At 53.2% G+C, this 19,290-nt stretch overlaps 1 protein-coding gene across 1 annotated transcript in view; it reads left to right on the top strand.

Annotated features, from left to right (window-relative positions):
* The window catches only part of PEBP4 (phosphatidylethanolamine binding protein 4), a 90,602-nt gene that overhangs the window by 43,896 nt on the left and 27,416 nt on the right, over nucleotides 1-19,290 (top strand). The window contains exon 4 of the mRNA XM_074559030.1: nucleotides 569-667. Coding sequence (XP_074415131.1) covers nucleotides 569-667 — 99 coding nt within the window. The remainder of the gene's footprint in view (nucleotides 1-568; nucleotides 668-19,290) is intronic.

The raw sequence follows: 19,290 nt of genomic DNA on the forward strand, positions 1-19,290 counted from the left end.
AGCAGACCAAAATATCCACATGGGCTCTGTGCTGGTGGCACCTTTGGGTGCTGGGTACCCTCAGTGGGGGCTCTCAGGGTTTCCTGGGGGCTAAACCAGTGTTATCCACAAATCCCAGCTCTCTTTGCCCAATCCCATCACCCAGGAGTGTTGCCTGACCCCCAGGTGCTGCTTGTTGCAGCATCTCAGGAACACCTTTTGGTTATTTTGGCATGTTTGGGGCAGAATTTGGCTCCCCAAAGCCACCCCCATGGAGGATGGGGTACCCAGCTTGTCCCCAGCCAACTCTGAATCCCAAAAATACCAGAGGGGCAGCAATCCTGTGCCCCAGGGGGATGTGGTGGGAAGCAGAGGGAATTCTCCTTTGAAGGAGACAGAACCTACATTGTTCCTTTGGAAAGATTTGGGATTAAATCATCCTCAGGTGATTTTTGGCTTCCCCTGGTGCCCATTCCTTCCTCACCTCTGGGGTGATACCACCAGAGCTGGAGAAGAGTGGAAAAATGTGGATTTGGAGGCTTTTTCCTGTCACCCCATGATCACAACATCTCCCTCTCCTCTCTTGCAGAACAAGAAATACGTCCTGGTGATGGTGGACCCCGACGCTCCCAACAGAGAGAACCCCCGGCTCCGCTTCTGGAGGCACTGGCTGGTCACCGACATCCCGGTGAGTCCATGGGGGCCGTTCCCAACATCCAGGGAGGGCTGGGATCCCATGGGATGCAAACTCCTCCTGGGATCACTCCCAAGCAAGCAGAAAGGGCTGGAATCCCATGGGATGCAAACTCCTCCTGGAGAAACCCCGGAGGGGAGGACGAGTGTTTGCCAGAGAAATGTAAATGGTGCTGGGCGTGTAGGTAGGGAAGTGCTTCCTCAGGCTATAAAGAGCCAGGCTGGTCCAAAAATATTGCTGCTTGGGTTTTTTGGTTTTTTTTTTTTTTTCCCCTCCTTCTCCTAAGGAAATGCTGGAAAAAAAGCCCAAAAAACACTTTGCCAACTCCCCACCACCGGTTTTCTCTGCGGAGACAGCGCGTCCTTCCAAACAGCTCCTGCTGCTGGTTGAGTTTTGGGCTTAAAAAAGTGAGTTTGGTGAAAATCTCAGTTAGTTTTCTAGTTTTTGATACTTTTTTTGGATTAAAAATGGTTTGAATTCAGTGAAAAAACAAGGGGGGAAGTGAGTTTGGGATGAATTGTGGCACTTCCCAGCGCTGTGTCCTTCTCCCTGTCCCAGTGTGTCATGGCTTTGCTCCCAGAAATATCTTGGAAAAGCAGTTTTTTCCCCTTCCTGCTTGTTTTTATGTCTTCAAAAAATGAGATGTTGCAGCCCTAAATCAATCTAACTGATAATCTGGGTACTAAAGCCTAATTAAGATATCAATTAATTTGCAGCGTGCATTTAACAAGAAATATCGCGTCGTTCTCCTCTATTATTCTCTGAAATTACTGCTGAGGGCTCTTTGTACAGATACCTTAATTAGACTTTTTATTGTTAATGGGCATATTAAGCAAATTAAAACAGGATATTAATACTTTCCATGAATTCCATAATTGGCTGAAAAATAGGAAGCATCGGGAATAATTGCAGGAATTTGTGTACAGGGCTTGGGGGTTTTTTTTCATGTTGTTTTGTGTTTTTATCCTTCACAGAAACCCTTCTGCATTTCTAACAACAGGGTCCTGAAAGTCTCTCATTAATTTTAATATTTACCAAACGCAAAGGAGCCCAAGCTCCTGTGTTTCCTTCTGTACACAGATCCTTCGGAGCCGTTCCCTCTTGCTAATTATTGTGGTTTTCCTTTTTTTTTTTTTGGAGTGTAAAATCCTTTAAGCAAAGAAGGGAAATGTGGGATTCAAACCTCCAGCACAAATGGAAGGTGGGATTTTTTTCCCCTGGTGTTTGAGTGTGACCTCTAAGGTAAAATATTCTGTGGTAGGCCATGAAAGAGGGCAGGAAAAAGGAGATTTTGGGGAGGGAAAAGGGTTTTTCCCTATCTGCCAGGGATAGGGTGGATCCCAGCCCCAACAATTCCTTAAGCTTTCTTATCACGAGATAAATACATTTATAAATATAAACACACATATCCAAGCAGGGATTTGGCCTCGGTGCTCTTGATGGTCCCTTCCAACGTGAGATATTCACTGACTCCATGCAATATTCTATATAAAACCTAGATATTGATATGATCCCTATAATGATGGGATAAATATATCCCCTCCATCTCCCGTGGGTGTGTGTATGTGTATCTCTCCTCTACACACACAGAAACGCTTATAAATCCCCCAAATCCCACAAATGCCCAATAAACCACCAAAAAATCCTCCCCTATCCCATGAGGACACCGGGACCAAACCCCCTCAGCTCGGTGCCCGTGGCTGGGGGTGCAGTGGGGGGGTCCTGGCGTGTCTGGGAGGAGTTTTCCCGATCCCCCAGCCCCAAATCCGGGTGCGGAGCCGGCGGGCTCAGCCACATGGTGTCTCGTTGAGATGCAGATCCTTGGGGGGATATGGAAGTCTTGGCTCCGAGGAGCTTCAGCTGACAGCCTTATTTGCACACTGGCTCTAAAATAACCGTGTAGGCTTTACATGACACCTTCTGTTGCTTTGGTGCAGAGAGGGGCTTGCAAGTGCCTTTCTCTGGGAGGGATGGGGCGGCCGGTGCCGTGCCGGGGGGCTGGAGGAGCCCCCGCGCCCGCCGGTGCCCCGGTGTCACCCCAGTGTCACCCAGCGTGATCCCAGTAGCACCCAGTGTCACCCCAGTATCACCCAGTGTCACCCCAACGTTGCCCAGTGTCACCCCAGCACCGAGCCGGCATCACCCCTGTATCACCCAGAGTGACCCCAGTAGCGCCCAGTGTCACCCCAGTATCACCCAGTGTCACCCCAGTGTCACCCAGTGTCACCCCAGCATCGCCCAGTGTCACCCCAGCATCGCCCAGTGTCACCCCAGTATCACCCAGCGTGATCCCAGTATCACCCAGTGTCACCCCAGTATCACCCAGCATCACCCCAGCGTTGCCCAGTGTGACTCTAGTGTCGCCAGTGTCACCCCAGTGTTGCCCAGTGTCATGCCAGTATCACCCAGTGTCACTCCAGGGTGCCCAGCAGTGCTTGGGTACCACTCCAGTATCCCCCAGTGTCACCCCAGTATCACCCAGTGTCATCTCAGTATTGCCCAGAGTGTTTGGTACCATCCCAGTATTACCCAGTAGTGCTTGGGTACCATCCCAGTATCACTCAACATCACCCAGCAGTGATTGGTATCACCCAGTAGTGATCCAGTATCACCCAGTGTCACTTCAGCATCACCCAGCGGTGCTTGGGACTTCCCCAGTACCACCCCAGTATCACCCCAGTATCATCCAGCATCACTCCAGTATCACCCAGCAGTGCTTGGATACCACCCCAGTGTCACCCCAGTGTTGCCCAGCACCATGAGGGTATCACCCCAGCATCACCCAGCATTGCCCAACATCACTCCAGTATCACCCAGCATCCCTTGGGTATCACCCCAGTATCACCCAGCATCACTCCAGTATCACCCAGCATCATCTCAGCATCACCCAGCATCCCTTGGGTATCACCTCAATACCATCCAGCATCACTTGGCCGTCCCCCCAGCATCACCCCAGTATCACCCAGCATCACCTGGGTATTGCTCTGGCTTTGCCCCAGCATCCCCCAGGAATCACTTGGGTGTCACCCCAGCCTCCCCCCATCATCACTTGGATATTTTCCCAACATCACTCCAGCATCTCTTGGGTATCAGCCCTGGCATCCCTTTGGTACCACCCTGGCCTCTCTTTGGTATCACCTTGGCATCTCTTGAGTATCCACCCAGTACACCTTGGGTGCCACCCCAGCATCCCTTGAGTGTCACCCCAGTGTCCCTTGGATACTGCCCCAGCATCTCTTGGGTACCACCCCAGCATCCCTTGGGTATCACCCAGGGTCCCTTTGGTATCACTCTGGCATCCCCTGGGTATCACCCCAGCATCCCTTTGGGTATCACCCCAGCATCCCTTTGGTACCACCCTAGCATTCCTTGGGTGCCACCCCAGAATCTCTTGGGTGTCACCCCAGCATCCCTTGGATGTCACCCTGGCATCTCTTAGGTACCACCCAGCATCCCTTGGCTACCACCCCAGCATCCCTTGGGTACCACCCTGGCATCCTTTGAGTACTACCCCGGCATCTCTTGGGTACCACCCCAGCATCCCTTGGGTACAACCCTGGCATGCTTTGGGTACTACCTCACCATCCCTTGGGTGCCACCCCAGCCTCCCCCAGCATCCCTTGCGTATTGCCCTGGCATCCCTCCGGCATCACCCAGGCTTTGCCATCCCCCAGTTTGGAGGGAGGCAGCTCCAGCAGCACCAAATGCCACTCCTGGGTGCTGCAGCACTTTGGCACGCCACCAACTTTGGGGTTTGGCTTGGGATTTGCTCTCCCAGGTGGATTTTTGGGATGGAACCATCCCATCCCCTGGGCGCCGCTCGCCGTTCCTTATCAGCCGCTGCTCCGTCGCCGCTCCAATTGTCAAACACGAGAGATGCTTTCACTCCTATTCAAAATAATTTAAATAAAAATGTTGCTACAAAGTGGAATAATATCTTTTGATGAATGTTTTTAAAGCCCTTTAGGTTTTCATGGTAATTTGCAGTGTAAAATTATTTAGAGATAAGAGCCAAATTAGCTCTTATAGGCGGAGGTCGATATGTCCCGTTATCCATGGAAGCAGTATTTAAATATAATCAGCCTTTACTCTAATGCAGCATAATTGTTCATTTGAAATAGCTTTTTTTTTCTCTCTTTTTTTTTTTTTTACTCCATTCAATGAGTCATTAAAATATTCAAAGGATAATGCAGTGAATTGGAAATGAATTTATCACATTATCCTGTACATACTGTAGAGCATCAGGTAACCAGGCAGAGTCGGAACTGGTTTACAGCGAATCCCCGGTAAACAAGGTTTTCCATTTTGTATTCAGTGGGGAAAGAAAAAGAAGGGAGAAAATACTGCCCTTCAAATGGAAAGCTTTCCATCTTTATTCCCCCTCCTCGGGGAGGAGGAAGGGGGAGGGCGAGAGCAGCGAATTTGTACTCCACTAAAGCCTCGCCGCTTTAACTTTATTTTTATCAAAATATGTTTGTAACAGAAAGTCGTTATGGAAACGGGTTCTGCCAGCCGGGAGAAATCCTGCGCCAGGATGGAACCGAGCGGGACCCGCCGGGCTCTGCTGCCACCAGCACCGCCTGGATCAGCCCTGAACCCTTCCCAGGGCAGGGCACGGGGGAAACTGAGGCACGGAGCTGCTCTGGGGTGGCACAGGGGAAGCGCATCCAATGGTTTTGATGGAGAACCATTCCCAGCCATGGCTCACCCCGGCCTTCCCTGCACTGTGGGTGCAGCTCCAGCCCCTCCTGTGGCTTTGTAGGGCAGATGGGAATGCCAGGGATGGGCACTGGCGCATTTGGGTACCCAGGGATGGTGGCACTGCTGTCCCCAGAGGTGCTGGCAGCGCCGCTGGCCTTGCCCACCGTGTGTTCCCTGGTGGTGGCCGCGCTGTCACCGCGCGCGGCGGCGCCGCTGATAAACAGGCTCCGGGTTGCAAGTGTCACCATAGAAACAGGTGCTGTCTTAAGCAAACAAGGGCTTTATTAACCTTAAAAATTATGGGGTTTTTGCATGAGGGAAGGATGGAAGTGGAGCTGCAGGGCGCGGGCTGCTCGCCCATGCCCGTGGCTCTGTCCCCTGGCTCTGTCCCCATCCCAAAGGGACGTGTGCTCTGCGGGAAACTTTTCCTCTGTAGCACGTGGAACTCAGCTCCAGCTTCTCCAGAGGGCTGGATTTATCAAAAATCAGAGAGATATCAAAAATCAGAGAGATATCAAAAATCAGAGAGAGTTAATTGCTGGATGCTGCCGTTCCAGCTCCTCAGCTGCTGGGTGAAGAGTTGTAGGGACACCTTGGGGACACTTTTGCCGAGCATTTGTGATCCTGCTGCATTCACCATCCCAGCAGGAGAAAAAAGTCAGGGCAAGGAATGATTTTAATCATTAATTGATGCTGGAGGGGGGAAATATCAGCTTTTGGGTACCCTGCAGACAGGGGGTTGCACATTTTGGAGGTGCTGGGGCAGCTTTCCTTGGCTGTGCCACGCAGCATCCATGGTTCCCATGGATCCCTGGAATTGTGGGATCTCTGATCCCCTCCTCCCTGGGGGGGAGAAGGGGCAGATGTAGGAGTCGGTGCCCTGCTATTGTTCCTCCTCACTGGAGCCCTCTCGACTCTGCTTTTTGGTGATGGAACCGAGGGTTTGAAAGGGAAAGAACAGAGGGAAATGTTGGTTTAATTGATGACTTGGCTCCTCAGAATACTCAGTTCCCTGGTGTGAGTTTCTGTCGCTGCTCGTTAATGAAGCTTTTATTAATAAAAGAAATTAAAGGAAAAAAAAAAAACCAACACAAAGTAAGTAAAGAGAGTGCAGCTCAGGGGGAAGTTTTCTTTGCTCTCCAAGTTCCTGTGGAAGGAATTCTTCCCTGTGAGGGTGGTGAGGCCTTGGGATGGATTTCCCAGAGAAGCTGTGGCTGCCCCTGGGTCCCTGGAAGTGTCCAAGGCCAGGCTGGACAGGATTTGGAGCAACCTGGGTCAGTGAAAGGTGTCCCTGCCCATGGAACTGGATGAGATTTCAGGTCCCTTCCCACCCAAACCACTCTTGATTTCATGAATTTCCCATCCTGAGAGATGTTTGGAAGGAGATTCTGTGCCTGGAAGGAGGTTGTAGACTGACAGGGACCAGTTTCTTCCCCCAGGTATCAAATGACAGGACAGAAGTTGTGCCAGGAGAGGTTTAGGTTGGATTTTAGGAAGATTTTTTTCCCTGTGAAGGTTTTCCAGCCCAGGGCAGTGTGGTGTCATTATTCAGCAGGGATTTTAAAGCCATGTGGATGTGGCACTTGGGGACATGGTTTGGTGCTGGCTCTGGCAGTGTTGGGGGATTGAACTCAATGATCTCAGAGGGCTTTTCCAAGCTAAACAATTCCATGATTCCATGATTCCATCAGTGCTGGGGTGCTCTGTCCAGAGGGAAGTTCTGTCCTGGGATGCTGAGGGTTGATTCCTGCAAATTCCAGCATTCCCACCCCACAGCAGCTCCCAGAGGAGCTGCTGGCTCAGCTGCCCTGCTCAGCTTTGTGCTCACCTAGAGTGTAATTAATACTGCCAGCTAATTGCACTCGCAAAGCCCCTGAGAGAGCTGGCACTGAGCAATTCCCACTGGCACAGCAGGAGCTGGGAGCTCTGCTGGATTTTGGGAATGACCATCCCAGCCACGGCTCTGCTGGATTTTGGGAATGGCCATCCCAGCCATGGCTCTGCTGGATTTTGGGAATGGCCATCCCAGCAATGGCTCTGCTGGATTTTGGGAATGGCCATCCCGGCAATGGCTCTGCTGGATTTTGGGAATGGCCATCCCAGCCATGGCTCTGCTGGATTTTGGGAATGGCCATCCCAACCATGGCTCTGCTGAATTTTGGGAATGGCCATCCCAACCATGGCTCTGCTGGATTTTGGGAATGGCCATCCCAGCAGTGGCTCTGCTGGATTTTGGGAATGGCCATCCCAGCCATGGCTCTGCTGAATTTTGGGAATGGCCATCCCAACCATGGCTCTGCTGGATTTTGGGAATGGCCATCCCGGCCATGGCTCTGCTGGATTTTGGGAACGGCCATCCCACAGCAGGGCCAGGGAGGATGGAGAGCATTGCTTGCACCCTTTGGGGAGTAGGAAAAAGGGGGAAAACACCCCAAAATCTCTTTTCCTTCTGGTAGGGCTGGCCTGGGACAGCAGCCATGGCTTTGCTCCCAGCTCATCCCTTGGGAATTCTGCTCTCTCCTCAGCACAAATGTGCCTTTTAGGATAATTATCATGGATCCCTGACGAATGGGGTGTTAACGAGGCTCCCAGGTTTATCCTCACCCCAACCTGGTCCTGACCCTGCCATTCCCTTAGGATTTATTGAAGCCACAGCACCTTCCAGGTTTTGGGGTTATTTGGGATTTTTCCACACTGGCCAGGAGTTGCTCCCTTTGCTCCATGTCCACAGCAAGGATCGTTATCCACCTGGGAATTCAGTTTTTTTCCCCCTCATGCTTCTGTTTCATTTAACATGCAGAGGCTACTAATTTGTCACAATTCAATAAAGCCAAGGTTACAAACACCCTGGCTGCTGTTTATTTAAACGATGGTTTGTTAATTAGCTCCTCATAACGAGATGAGAATAAATCAGATAAAACCTACCAAAAAAAAAAAACGGCAGGGAGAGATTTTTCAGATTAATTTCATTTTCCAGCTGAGGTATTCCTGGCAGCCAAGCTCCCACTTCCATCCCAAGCTGTGTGAGGCCTTGGGATGATTCTTGGCCTTGCTTAGCAAGGGTACAAAAAGGACTTTTCTGGCTCTTTTCTGGCTCTTTTCTAGCTCTTTTCTGGCTCTTTTCTGGCTCTTTTCTGGCTCTTTTATGGCTCTTCTCTGGCTTTTTTGTGGCTATTCTATGGCTCTTTTCTGGCTCTTTTCTAGCTCTCTTGTGGCTCTTTTTTGGCTCTTTTATGGCTCTTTTCTGGTTCTTTTCTGGTTCTTTTCTGGCTCTTTTCTAGCTCTTTTATGGCTCTTTTATGGCTCTTTTCTGGCTTTTTTGTGGTTCTTTTCTGGCTCTTTTCTGCTGTTGGTTTCTATACCTCTAACATGGTCACGGTGGGGAGTGACCCTCTGCCCTTTCTGTTTAATCTGAGGAAGTTTGGGACGGGATCAAAACTCATATCCTGAATAAGTTGATGCAGTTGGGAGTTGAGGGAAGGTTTATCTTATCCGTCACCATCAGCAGCGCCCAGCTCCGACCCCATCGCTGGCTCCTGTCACCAACCCGTCCCACCAGCAGGAGAAAATTCCATTTACAGCCTGCAAATCCTGTCCCGGGGATGGGATTCCTTACAAACTCCCGCCTGTGTCGCCTCTTTGGGGACACTTGTGAGCATCCAGGGAGCTCAGGAGCATCCTGGTGGCCGGAGGAGAGCGCTGGGCGTACCTCGAGGAGGAGACACTGATCAATGATTAATCGGGCATGTGTGGTTGTGTGGGAGCGATTTGTGTTGGAGGAGGGAACTCCTACAGCACCCCGGTCATGAATCATTTGAAGAGCAAATTTGTGCAGTTACCAAGGGAACGGAAGAAAGGAAGGGACTTCCCTTGCCGAAATGACTCGCGCTCTGATGCGGCTGAGAAAATCGCTCCAAAAAAAAAAAAAAAAAAAAAAAGGGAAAGGGAAAGGGGAAAAAAAAAAAAAGAGTCGAAGCTGTGACTAAGCAGCAGAAGTTATGTAAAGTGCTCGCTGGGAAGTGCAGGGGAGGGACAGCACATCCTGCCGCTGCCCACGGCGGTGGCGGGGGGCGGCCGCCGGCCCCTTCTCGCCTCCCCGGGGAGCGGGGGCGAAGCCGCGGCTGGGCCGGGCTCAGGCAGAGCTTGCGAGGGCTGGGGGAGAGCCCCGGTGTCCCCCTGGAGCGGGGCAGGGTCGCCAGGCTGGGACTGCCAAGTGTGTGCCACCCTCGGTGTCCCCCTGGAGCGGGGCAGGGTCGCCAGGCTGGGACTGCCAAGTGTGTGCCACCCTCGGTGTCCCCCCGGAGCGGGGCAGGGTCGCCAGGCTGGGACCGACACGCGTGTGCCACCGTCGGTGTCACCCTCTGTCACTGTCCCCCAGAGAGTGTCCTGCCCCCTTTGGCATTTTTGGGGTGCTCGGGGAGCTGGGTGTGTGGATTTGGGATTTTCCATAGGGAATGGATGTGGGATGCGATGTTTGCATGGGGCTCACGGTGATGATCTCGTGGTGGCCGATTTGTCACAGCTCAGTCAGGACTGGAGTGGTGCTGGAGAGGGGGATCCACCCTCGGTGTCACCGTCTGTCGCTGTCCCCAGGGAGTGTTCAGGGCAAGGGGGGCAGTTTTGGGGTGCTCGGGGTGCTGGGTGTGTGGATTTGGGATTTTCCTTAGGGAATGGGAGGATGTGGGAAGCGATATTTGACGGGGTTCATGGTGATGACCTCGTGTCACAGTCAGGACTGGAGCGGTGGTTGAGAGTGGGACTGAACCTTGGTGTCACCCTCTGTCTCTGTCCCCAGGGAGTGTCCTGGGCAAGGGGGGCAGTTTTGGGGTCCCCTCATCCAGATCAGTGCGTGGATTTGGGATTTTCCATAGGGAATGGATGTGGGAAGCGATGTTTGCATGGGGCTCCTTGCGGTGGCCAATTTGTCACATCTCAGTCAGGACAGGAGCAGTGGTCGAGGGTGGGATCCACCCTCGGTGTCACCCTCTGTCATTGTCCTACCCCTCTGGGCGGTTTTGGGGTGCTTGGGGCCCCTCTTTCACCTGGTTGCATGGATTTGGGATTTTCCATAGGGAATGGATGTGGGAAGCGATGTTTGCATGGGGCTCACAGTGATGACCCCGTGGTGGCCGATTTGTCACAGCTCGGGCAGGACTGGAGTGGTGGCTGAGGGTGCGATCCTCTGCAAGGGCCAAATACTCATTTTGGGGGTTCAACACCCAAACTGAACGACGCTCACCCAAATTTGAGGATGCTCAGCCAAATACTCCTTTTGGGGCTCAACACCCAAATTTGAGGATGCTCAGCCAAATACTCATTTGAGGGTTCAGCACCCCAATTTAACAGCTCTCCCCCAAATTTGAGGATGCTCAGCCAAATACTCACTTTGGGGCTCAGCAGCCAAATTTATCAGTGCTCACCCAAATTTGAGGATGCCTGGCCAAATACTCATTTTGGGGCTCAGCATCCAAATTTGAGGATGCTCAGCCAAATAACTGATTTTGGGGGGCTCAGCACCCAAATTTAATGGTGCTCACCCAAATTTGAGGAGCTCGTCCAAAGGGCACCAAAGCACCAACCTCCCCTCCAGGGCAGGGGATGCGCGGGGCACCTCCAAACCCCAGGAATGTGCTTTTCCCTGGGAAAACAAAGTTCCCCTGGTGCTGTGCGAGGCAGAGCAGCGAAGGCTGCGGCAGCACAGAGATCCGCAGCAGCAGCGGCGGCATCGCCGGAAAGATGCTTGGGATCTTTCCAGCTTCCGCCCGGGAGCCCCCGAGCCCGGCGGGGAGCCGCGATCGCTCCCGAAAAGGGAATGCAGAGGCAGCTGCACGGTGAAGGAAAACCCTGTGCCTGCCCTCCCCTGGTGCCACAGACACCCGGTGTCTGAGCGATTAGTCACCGCCGAGGCTTCCCTCCTCCACAGCAGAGCCTGTCCCCCCACACAGGGAGCCAGCGGAATGCTTAATTGGAGTTCCTCACACCTACCCGGGGGTAGCCTGAAACTGAAGTGACAGCGCCGAGAGAAGCGCTGGAGTCAGACCCCGGAGCTGCGGGTTGCTATGGAGTCCCCGCGTTTGGATTTTAGGAGGAAAGGAAGGGAATTGTGGGGATGGGTGTAGGGGTGGTGGTCCCGGGGGATGGGGAAGGTGCAGGGCTCGTCCCTGAGGGGTTCGGCTCCTTGAGGGGATGCTCGGCCACAAAAAGGTGTTTTGTGACCCATAAATGTGTCGGGATTTGGATTGATGGGAAACTGTGTCAGGATTCTGAATCCTGGAGATGGCAGGGCAGGGAAGCTCATCCTTGAATGCTGGGCATGGAAAGGGGCAGGGAAACTTTATCTCTGAATTATGAGTATGGTAAGGGGTAGGGAAGCTCATCCCTGAATCCTGGGGATGGCAGGGCAGGGAAGCTCATCCTTGAATCCTGGGCATGGAAAGGGGCAGGGAAGCTTTATCTCTGAATTCTGCGGATGGAAAGGGGTAGGGAAACTTATCTCTGAATTATGAGTATGGTAAGGGGCAGGGAAGCTCATCCCTGAATTCTGGGTATGGCAGGGCAGGGAAAGTTATCCCTGAATCCTGTGTGGGGCAGGGAAGCTCATCTCTGAATCCTGGGTATGGGAAAGGCTAGGGAAACTCATCCCTCAATCTTGGGGAAGGGAATGGGTTAGGAAAGCTCGACCCTGAATTCAGGGGATGGAGAGGGGTAAGAATGCTCATCCCTGAATCCTGTGTAGGGCAGGGGTAGGGAAGATCATCCCTGAATCCTAGCCATGGCAAGGGGTAGGGAAACTGATCCCTGACTTCTGTGGATGGAAAGGGGTAAGGAAATTTATCCCTGATTTCTGGGCATGGAAAGGGGCAGGGAAACTCATCCCTGAATCCTGTGTAGGGCAGGGGTAGGAAAGCTCATCCCTGAATCCTGGGGATGGAAAGGGGCAGGAAATCAGGTCCCTGATTCTCGTGTGTGTGTACGGGTAAGAAAGCTCATTCCTTCACTCTGCAACATGGGAATGGGTCAGGAAAGCTCATCCCTGAATCCTGGGGAGGGAGAAGGGTAGAAAAGCTCCTCTCTGCCTTCCATACACAAGGAAAAGGGCAGGAAAGCTGATCCCTGCATCCCATGCTTGGGAAGGAGTAGGAAAACTCATTCCTTCCCTCTGAAGTCTGGGAAGGGGGCAGGGATCCCTGCATCCTGTGGGGGGGAGGAGGTTGGGAAGCTCAGCATGGTTGGGAACATCCCACGGGATCCAGGGAAGGCTTTTCCTTCCCAATGAACTTTGGAACTCTCAGAGGCATCAGGAAAGTGCCTGGTGACCGAGTCCTGGGGTTGGGATGTCTGTCCTGGGGTTGGGATGTCTGTCCCAGGGATGGCAGGACAGTCCCCACACAGCCTGGGTCTGGAGGAGGCAGCAGGGCTGGAGTTGGACCACAGGATTCATTTTCCTGCCTGGAATTCCCAGTGAGGATTTTAAACCCTTTAAAATCAATTTCTCCTCCCAGCAGGGCCAAGCACCACGGTCTGGTTTGATCAGCCAAGGGGACAGAGCAGCACTGGGACCCCCCCTAAATGTCCCATCCTCCTCTCATAGCATCCCATCACTTCATCTTCCTCCAAAATATGTTTGGCTTCAACTTCCAGGTGGTTTTTTAATTTAAAATGTGGAGAGTGGGGTCCCAAAACCAGAGTCCCCCTCAGTGCCCCTCACCTGGGGGAGCCTGGATGTTTGCCTTCCCTCAGGAGAGGGAAATTACAGCTTCATTCCCGTCAAGAACAACTTCTTTTCCTCAAAACAGAGCAGGAAAACAGGATATCGTTTGTGGTTTCATGAAAAAGTCATCTTCTTCTTCTTTTTTTTTATTCTCGTCACTTTAGGTTCTATTTAAAATTTGGGTATTCTGAGATGGAAAGTTATTTCAAAAGGGCAAAAACACGTCAAGCTCCAGAAAACGGTGAAATCAGCTCCATGGTGGCTTTTTTTTAAAAATTTTTTATGGTTTTTTTGGAAACACAGTTCTCCCCCAAACTCCCCCAGTGCAGGATCCTGCATTTGTCCCAGTGCTGCTCAAGGAGCATCCTGTTACCAAAATGCCATTTTTCACCCCAATCTCTTACCCAGCTGATGGTCTGGGTGTATTCCTGTGGGATTTTAATGCCTCTGGAGTAAAATCATTTTTCACCCCAATCTCTCACCCAGCTGATGGTCTGGGGTGAGAAATTGGGGTGAAAGATGGCATTTTTCCCTCAGGAATTCCTGAGGGATTTGAATCCCTCTGGAGTAAAACCATTTTTCACCCCAATCTGTCACCCCAATCTTTCACCCCGATCTCTCACCCAGCTGATGCTCTGGGTGTATTCCTGAGGGATTTTAATCCCTCTGGATTAAAATCATTTTTCACCCCAATTTCTCACCCAGCGTATGGTCTGGGTGTGTTCTTGAGGGATTTTAATGCCTCTGGAGTAAAATCATTTTTCACCCCAATCTCTCACCCCAATTTCTCACCCAGCTGATGGTCTGGGTGTATTCCGGAGGGATTTTCCTCCCTTTAGAGCCTTGAACCCGACCCCGAACCCGCGGGGGTGGCGAGGCACGATCGCTGCAGCCCCATCGATCCGGCTAAAGGGCCCCTCATCGATAAGGCATCGACTCTCACGGGGCATTCCCACCTTAAAAAGATCATCGAGAAGCGAGAGTTTTCGCTTCGCACTGATTAATTAGTGCCTTGTAAAGGGCTGAGGAAGGAGGTGGCCGGTAAATGCGAGAGCAATTAAATCCTCAGAGCCCCGACGCCTCCGAGCCCTCCCCGCCACATCGATCTCCCTCTGCCGCCTCTGGGGTGGGCAAAACCGGGGTCGCATCCCCCAGAAACGGGGGAAAAATGACTTTTCCCGGCCTGGGAAGTGCTGCTGGCTCTGGGTGCAGGAGCAGCGGCCGGCTCAGAGCTGGGTTCGTTCAGCGAGAGGGATGGAACAAGGTAGGAGAGCGAGGGAAAACCCTCCGCTGGCTTCCCTTGATGAACTGAGCTAATTTCTCTCTTAATGGTTAGCTCCGGAGCTGAATGTGAGGCTTTCCTCCTGCACAGCAAACCCTCTCCCACACACAGACAAATAGGCTGAATATTTAATTGGAATTCCTCACACCTACAGGGTAAAGCCTTGTCAGTAGAAATAGAGCCCATCGCCAGCTGGCATCCCCGCACGCCACCCACCTTCGCTCGGAAAAAGAAATCCCTCCCCGTCCTCCCCTCTTTCCCACACACCCACAGCACCCCCCGGCCACGCAGGAGCTGCCCCAGCTCCCGGGATCCCTCCCTGGCATGGGGATGCCCGGGCAGCGCCCAGATCCTGCCAGGAGGAGATTCCGGTGTCTCATTCCGTGGTCAGAGCAGCCCCATGGTAGAGCCCCCCATGGAAAGTGGGGACCACAGGCTGGTGGCAGGGGATGGGGAGCACCAGAGCAGTCCCATGGAGGTCCCCCAAAGAGCCCCCCATGAAAAGTGGGACCCCAGGGCAGGATGGGGGAGCACCAGAGGGCAGTGCCGGGCCGTCCTCCCCTCTTTCCCACTCACCCACAGCACTCCTGGCCCCACAGGAGCTGCCCCAGCTCCCGGGATCCCTCCCTGGCATGGGGATGCCCGGGCAGCACCCAGATCCTGCCAGGAGGCGATTCCGGTGTCTCATCCTCTGCTGGGTGCTGCCCTCGTTAGAACAGCCCCAAGGAGCCCCCCATGGAAAGTGGGCACCCCAGGCTGGTGGCAGGGGATGGGGAGCACCAGAGGGCAGTGCCGGGCCGTCCTCCCCTCTTTCCCACTCACCCACAGCACTCCCCGGCCATGCAGGAGCTGCCCCAGCTCCCAGGATCCCTCCCTGGGTTGGGGATGCCCGGGCAGCATCCAAGTCCTGCCAGGAGAAAATTCCGGTGTTTTCCCCTGCCTGGCACTGCCCTGGTCAGAGCAGCCCCAAGGAGCCCCCCATGGAAAGTGGGGACCCCAGGGCAGGGCCGGGCTGGTGGCAGGGGATGGGGAGCACCAGAGCAGCCCCGTGGGGGTGCCCCAAAGGGCCCCCCATGGAAAGTGGGCACCTCAGGGCAGGATGGGGAGCACCAGAGGGCACTGCTGGGTTGTCCCTCCGTGCCATCCCGGCCAGCCCAGAGCGCTGGGAGAAGCAAATCCCAGCCCTGGGGAGCACGGAGAGGGTGGTGGCTGGAGGGGGATGTGGAGTCCCCCTGTTTGCCAGCCCTGGGGTGGTAAAAGCACAGCTTTCACTCCCCAAAATGACTTTGCTTCCTGTCCCCACGCTGTCCTGGCTGCTGTGGGATGTGATCCATGGGGGAGCATTGCCATGGAGTGCAGGACCTGCAGGTTCCCCTTTTGGGGCAGGTTCTGGGGTCTCCCTTGGGGCTGCAGGTGTGGGTGACCCAGCCCGGAGGAATCCTCCAGTTCAGATTTTCCAGGGATGGATGAAGTGGGAGGAGGAAGGAGTTGCCACATGTCCCCTCCTGTGCCAGGAGGGACCACCCAGAGCCAGGCAAAGCGTGGTTGTGCTGTCCCCATGATGGCACTGTCCCCATGGTGGCACTGTCCCCATGATGGCACTGTCCCCATGGTGGCACAGCACAGCCAGACCCTTCCCTTATCTCTGGGCAGGTCAGGGACGGGGCTGTGTGCTCCCAGCTGGATGCACAGCCAAGGCCTACAGGATTTGGGGTGGGATGATGGCAGTGCAGGGACAGGGATGCTCCATCCTGATCCTTTGGGACCCCTGGGATCACCAGGATGGAGGAGCTGCTGGGGACAGGGATGCTCCATCCTGATCCTTTGGGACCCCTGGGATCACCAGGATGGAGGAGCTGCTGGGGACAGGGATGCTCCATCCTGATCCTTTGGGACCCTTGGGATCACCAGGATGGAGGAGCTGTTTGGGACAGGGATGCTCCATCCTGATCCCTCCTGACCCTTGGGATCACCAGGATGGAGGAGCTGTTGGGGACAGGAATGCTCCATCCTGATCCTTTGGGACCCTTGGGATCACCAGCATGGAGGAGCTGCTGGAATGTGGAATGATCCCGGTGTCCTGGCCCTGCCCGTTGCCACCTCCATCCCATGGGGCAGTTCTGGCTCCAGAGCATCCCTGGGCAGGAGCTGGGTTTGCTCCTCTTCCGAGGAATGTGGAACATCGTGGAGGAGGAGGAAGGCATTGGGTGATGACCCCTGGGACACTCCAGCACCACACTCTGCCTTTTATGCTCTGGGCTGTGCCGGGGAGAGCAGCACTTGCATCCCCTCACCTCCCCAAATTCCCTTTGCTTTTCCCAAGAACTGCTCTTTTCTCATCCCCCTCTTTTCCTTTCCTGCTCCTCTTCCCTCTCTCCATCTCGTACCTCTCTCATCCCAGGTTTCAAAGACCCCCTCCCATCCATCCCCTGCAGGGACCTGCCACCATCTGTGGTTTTTCTTTTCCCTTTTATTTTTCCCCCTCTTTTGAAAGTTTCCCATGTCTTTGTCTTAACGAGCCAGGTTAAATATTCTGTAATCGGTGTAATAATACACCTGGACCCGCTCAGAGATATCTGCCTTTTGTACTGCGACAGGACATTAATAGTAATTATTCTGCTTTGTAATTGGAGCTTTAAATACTAATTCAAACAGCCAGAGGAAAACCAATTAGTGCTAATTTATCTCTATGTGTTTTGGAGAGCCTGTGTCTGTCATACTGTGAAGAAATAGGTTGGTAATTAGTACAGTTGGGTGGTAGATAGAAGTAATTATCAGATTCTTTCATGTTCTTTAAAGGAAGAGGGAAAAAAAAAAAAAAAAGAAAAAACTCTAAAGGCTGCATGACTCTTCCTTTCCGAGGAAGTTTGAACCTCGAAGGAAGGGCCCAGCCAGCACCGGCTCCAAGCGACGTTCCCGATGTTCCTGCACGGATCTGTGGGCACCTGGAGAGAGATTGAGCATGGATATGGGGTGTGTGGGCATGGACAGGGCACCCACGGCCTCGTGGGATGCTTTGGGGTGGCCTTGGAGTGACACAGCAGTGACAAAGTGTGCGTGGCAGGAGGAGCTGCACCCTCAGGATGGACAGAGGGACGGTCCTGGGGCTGAATCCAGGGAATGGAACAGAGCTGGGAAGGGGCTGGAGCTCCAAGAGAGGCTGAGGGAGCTGGGCAGGGGCTCAGCCTGGAGCAAAGGAGGCTCAGGGGGCCCTTGTGGCTCTGCCCAGCTCCTGCCAGGAGGGCACAGGGACAGGAGCAGAGGGAACGGCCTCAGGCTGGGCCAGGGCAGCTCAGGGTGGGCACAGCAGGAATTTCCCCATGCAAAGGGGGCTCAGGAACTGCCCAGGGAGGGTGGTAGTGCCCATCCCTGGAGGGGGCACCTGGAGGTGGCACTCAGTGACATCGGGCACAGCCGGGGCTCCATGGCTGGGAAGGCTTTTCCAAACCTCATTCTGTGATTCCACGAACCCCAGGCGTGGCCAGGCTGGCATTTGCTGGTGCCCAGAGCAGGAGGCTCCTGGAATTCGCTGCCACCACGAGCAGCAGGACCTCAGCTCCAGCCCTGGGCAAAGCAGGAGAGGTGGGGATTTGGCACAAGTTGGATTTGGTGACCTTGGACGATTTTTCCAAGTGGAACAATTCCATGATTCTGTAATTCTATGGCCTCTGATTTTGAGCTGTGACCTCTGCATGTGTTTGAGCTGTGACCTCTGCATGTGAATCCAGCTCCATTTATTTGAGCCATAACTCCTGTTTGTGACTCCTACCCTGCACTTTTGGGCCAGGTCCCACATGTATGCAGCGAGCCCTGGGCATTCAGAATCCTTCAATCCCAGAATGGTTTGGGTGGGAAGGGACCTTAAATCCCATCCCATCTCATCCCATCCCACCCCTGCCATGGGCAGGGACACCTCCCACCATCCCAGGATGCTCCAGCCTGGCCTTGGGCATTTCCAGGAATGGGGCAGCCATAGCTCCTCTGGAAATTCCATCCCAGGGCCTCCCAGGGAAAATTCCTTCCATAAATCTGAGCTAAAATTCCCCTCTTTCCATTTGAATCCATTATTCCTTGTCCTGGCACGAAAATTTCAGATGAAAAGTCCATCTCCCTCTTCCTTGGAGCCCCTTAAGACCCCCTGGAATGTGCTGGGAGGCAGCAAAGTTGCTATTGGAGGCAAATCCTCTGTGTTTGCGCCATTTCTCACAAATTTCAGCCACACCTTGTGCTTTTCAGCCAGACCTTGAGGGTTTGGGGGAATATTTATGGTCCAACAGCCCTCGTGCCCCTCATCTGTGTCCCCACCAGCTCTTCCCAGCTTTCCCATGGTTTCCCAGGAGGAAGCAGCAGGTTCCTTGAGGACACCCAGGCCTGTCACATGCTGCTCTTTTTATTTTTCCACTTCTTGGATGAGAAGATCGCGAGGTTTGAGGATTTATTTGCGGTTACTTCAATCTCCCCCCTCCGCCCAAGTTGTGCTATTAAAAAAATAAATAATTCATGGAGTAGTTGTTCCCCCCATCAGGAATTCTGGCCGAGCCAGACCAGGAGTGCTGCAGGATCTGCAGGAATTCATTAATGGCCCATTCTGTGTTTCCTTTCCCCTTTAAAACCCCAGTGGAGTTACCTTGGTAATAATAAAGTGCATGATTCCAGGAGGGAGGAACAGGTTCTTATTTGGATTAAACGGATTTCTCCTCCTCCCCTCTTTTTACCCCTTTTTATTCCTGCCAATTTAAAAAAAAAAATTGTTTAGGGGGAAGAAAAAAAAAATTATAAGCAAATGTTAACGTTGGAAAGGAGAAAAAAAAAAAGCACATTTTTTTCCAGGGAGGGGTGAAAATGCTTTTGGAAGTGTTCTATGCAAAGAGATGCCGGGGGGCACGATATATCAAAGAAAATATAATACACCCAGGTTAAAAC

The sequence above is a fragment of the Zonotrichia albicollis genome, chromosome 26, assembly GCF_047830755.1.
Source record: "Zonotrichia albicollis isolate bZonAlb1 chromosome 26, bZonAlb1.hap1, whole genome shotgun sequence".
Lineage (NCBI taxonomy): Eukaryota > Metazoa > Chordata > Aves > Passeriformes > Passerellidae > Zonotrichia > Zonotrichia albicollis.